At 45.7% G+C, this 3,869-nt stretch overlaps 1 protein-coding gene across 1 annotated transcript; it reads left to right on the plus strand.

Annotated features, from left to right (window-relative positions):
- Positions 1-553: 553 nt before the first annotated feature.
- Positions 554-3,620, plus strand: BTG4 (BTG anti-proliferation factor 4). Its single transcript, XM_056509493.1, has 4 exons — positions 554-726; positions 1,888-2,025; positions 2,678-2,918; positions 3,471-3,620. The coding sequence occupies exons 1-4, from the start codon at positions 554-556 to the stop codon at positions 3,618-3,620; spliced, it is 702 nt and encodes a 233-aa protein (XP_056365468.1).
- Positions 3,621-3,869: the final 249 nt, after the last annotated feature.

A 3,869-nucleotide genomic window follows, 5' to 3' on the forward strand; every position in this document is an offset into this window, starting at 1 on the left:
ATGGCAAGTTAATTAATCCAGCATTAATCCACACACCTGCAGCTCCTGCACACCTGAATATTCTCCCATTCCTCAGCTCCACATGATTCCTGTGCCATAAAAAGCCTGGCCCAGCTCTGCTGGGGAAAGAGGGAGGGGCCTTTGGGTGCTGGGGTTTCCACTGTGTGGCTGACCCAGGGCTTTGGGGATTTTAGCTGGTTTTTTTTGGTGCCTATTTAAGCTGTTTGTGAAGTTTATCTCAAGTTTTTACTCTCTCTGCTGTGAAAAGGTGATTTTTTTGGTCTTTTTTATATATAAAAATACATAAGATTTGCTTATAATATATATTGCAAATAAGAATTAATACACTTTAAGCTCTTTTTTTAATATTCTCTCTCAACTTGCTCAGTGCAGGTGCCTTCTAGTAATGCATTAAACTGGTTTTAATGCCCCAAACTAAATTTAATCTGCTGTTTGGCTTGTGCAGGTTTTGCAGCATCAATTCTTGGCAGCTGCCAGTGCTTTAATGTTATTAAATCCCTCTGCTCCAGCACCTCCTGTGCTGCAATTCCAGATGAAAGATGAAATTGCTGCTGCTGTTTTCTTCATCACAAAGCTGGTGAAGAGGGAGGGCAAGCTGAGCAAGGATGGAATAGAGAAGTTTGCAGAAAAGCTGACCACGATCCTGTTTGAGAAGTACAAAAATCACTGGTACCCAGGCAACCCATGCCGAGGCCAAGCCTTCAGGTGAGGGGGAGGATGTGGAGCCTTGGGGGCCTGAAAGTGAAATAAATAATGTAAAGTGCAAAGGGAACCACCAGCATACCCCTTAAGCTTGAAGGGAGAATTATTAATCAGCAAAAATCAATTTTTTACAGCCTGTAAATGTGTGATTAGAGAACTGAGGTGAGAATTTTAAGTGTCTCCAGTAGCCCCTGCTAGGATGCAGAATAAAGTGATTTTTGGGTGGTTTTGTTTTAAACACTTAAAGCAGCAATTTGCCTCTTCAGCTGTTGATGAGAATTAAAATCCAAGTCCTGTTTGAGCTGATTTATCAATCATAAATCAATTTATCAATTATAAATCAGCTTGTGGCTGAATTGCTGGCTGGAGCTCTGGGTGAGAACCTGCACCAGTGGCTCAGAGGTGCTGAGACAAACAGAGATTTTGGGTGTGCCCTGCAGGGCCATGTTATAAATGGATTTTTGGATATGTTAGTTTTGTCTAATTAATCAAAAAACAAGGTTAAATTCAGCAGCAATTTATTAGTAACAGTAATTGTATATAAATGAATGCAATCAAAATATGTTAGTTACATCGATTTAAATAAATACAAAATTTAGCAGTGAGTAATTTAGTATAATTGAGGTTTGGTTTGAATAAAGCAGAAGCAAAACCAACTGGGGGTACAGGCAGGGCCTTTCCTCTCACACTGTCCTAAATTATTCAAGCTAAAATCTCACTTATATACTGTTTATTAATACATATTAATACAGAAGCTTCTAGAAAGCTCCTCCTAATTTCTATTCCTAAAATCTACTTGATTATGTTGTATATGCTTTACCAGTGGTCAGGGGTCTTGTTTCTGATGAAGGCTCTGGGTCTTCCTCAGGGTTTGCTGCTTGACCTTGCTCAGGGTTATAAAATTAAATATATGTTCCCACAACAGGCCAATGCTTTGGGATCACCCCAACTCAAGGTTGAAAGTTTAATTTCTAGATGCTGTTCTTAGAGCTATATCCTTCTATCCTTTTTCCCACCAGATGATTCCATCTGCTTTGTTTAACCTTTTATCCTTTTTGCTAGATAACAACTAAATGCGATTTCCCCGTTAATTACAAAGCAACGATTTCACACATATTTTACAATCCAACCAGGGAATCACTCCAGCTGTGCTCTGCCCCCCAGGTGCATCAGGATCAACAAGCAGCAGCCCCGGGAGCCCCTGCTGGAGCAGGCGTGCGTGGACACCGGGCTGGACCCCAGCCTGCTGGGCTTGCCCAGGGAGGTGACGGTGTGGGTGGATCCCCTGGAGGTGTCCTGCAGGTGAGCTCGGGTTCTGGGGCTGGCAAACCCCAGCTGCTGCCTGTGCTGTCAGCCTAGAGCTGCTCCCGGGGGTTTACCAAAATTCAGCTGTGACGGACTAAAAACTCTCCAGTTTAAAGTCAGTGTGTATTTATTCATTGCTGGGCAGCAGAGTGAGGTAACCCTCTAGCACACACTGCAAAATCACAGGTGATCAAGGTCTATTTATTGAGAAAAGCTCCAAACAAATACATATTTACAGCACCAGCCCCTCCCACTCCTCACTTCCCATGGTAATTAGTATGAGCCATGTGTGGTCGGCTGCTTGAATTAAGTCTGGGGTGGTTTTAGTGGGGAGGAATCCTCACCCTGACCTTTTCCATCAACGCCAATACAAAAGGATTCTGGGGCAGCTCCAGCTTTCCAAGAATAAGTTTCTGGTTGCATTATTCTTTTTCCTTTGAACCTCCTTACTAGCTTCACCTTTTCCCATTGCAAACATAAAACGACAGCCAATCAATTATTTAATTTTCAGATAACCCTTTCAAACCCAGTTTCTTTTAACCAGAATCCTAATTTTTCCCGGATCAGTGTTCCACCAGCCTTAACCCCCGAGGGTTTAGGCACTTTTGGGGTGGGCTGGCTCCTCCCAGCTCAGCCCCACCTGTTGCAGGTACGGGGAGAGGAACCAGCCCTTCACCGTGGCTCGCTTTGATGGGAGGGAGAACCCCGAGCTGCCCCAGCACATCAGCCTGGCTGTGGCCAAGGCAGCCCTGGATTATGACTCAGGAACCTCCTCGGATGAGGAGAGCTTCAGCAGGGAGCCCAAAGCCATCCCCACCGTCAGCAACCCCAACAGCATCTACCAGGTGAGCTCTGGGGGAACCTGCTCCCCCGAAATCCCTCCTAAGGGGGTGATGAGAGGGAACAGCCTCCAGCTGCTCCAGGGCATGTTCAGGGCTGATTTCTGCCCTGGGAGGGTTTTCCAGTGGCTTTTCAAAGCAGGCTGTACGTGCTTTCACAGGACAGTGACACCAAACTTTTCTGTGCTTTGTCAAACAAAGTTAAGAAACCGTGAACCTGTTTTTTACTGACTAATTCCCATTATGCCACTCCATTTTTAGCACTGCTTTATGACCTATCTGGAGACTCAGTAGTTATTTCCAGTGGGTGGTGAGCACCCCTGACAGAGTCACCATCCCTGGAGGGGTTTAACAGATGTGGCACCTGGGGAACAAACAGCCCTAGGGAGGCTTTTCCCAGATGTGGCACCTGGGGAACAAACAGCCCTAGGGAGGCTTTTCCCAGATGTGGCACTTGGGGAACAAACAGCCCTAGGGAGGCTTTTCCCAGCCTGGCTGTGCTGAGAGTGGGCTGGAGCTCTGGCAGGACTGCTCCTCCCTTTTCCCAGCACATTTTAACATCATTCCCCTTTTTTTTTCCTCTTATTTTGGTGACTCCTGCAGGCTCCCCCCCTGCCCTGGTGGCAGTACCAGCACAGGAAGCCCCACCTGGCCGAGGGCTCCCACTTTGGCCAGCACAGGGGCTACAGGGGCTACGGGCCTGGGGCCACCCCCTGTGGGGACAGGTACCACTGGATCAACCCCAAGAAGTAGAGCCAAGGCTCCTTCTGGGTTTTACAGCCCTGATTTTGGGGTGGGGTGAAGGCTGGCACTGCATAACCTCATGAAAAGAGCACTTCTTATCTAATCCCTACCCCTGACTCTATTTATTAATATTTGGGGGGGGGTTTATCACAGATTTTTACTAGTTTTAATTGATAATATAAGAATAAAGATGTAATGTGAGATATTTTTCTTGTCCATTTAAAAAGGAAATGCATAAATTAATAAATTGATAAATCT

The sequence above is a fragment of the Oenanthe melanoleuca genome, chromosome 24 (assembly GCF_029582105.1).
Source record: "Oenanthe melanoleuca isolate GR-GAL-2019-014 chromosome 24, OMel1.0, whole genome shotgun sequence".
NCBI lineage: Eukaryota > Metazoa > Chordata > Aves > Passeriformes > Muscicapidae > Oenanthe > Oenanthe melanoleuca.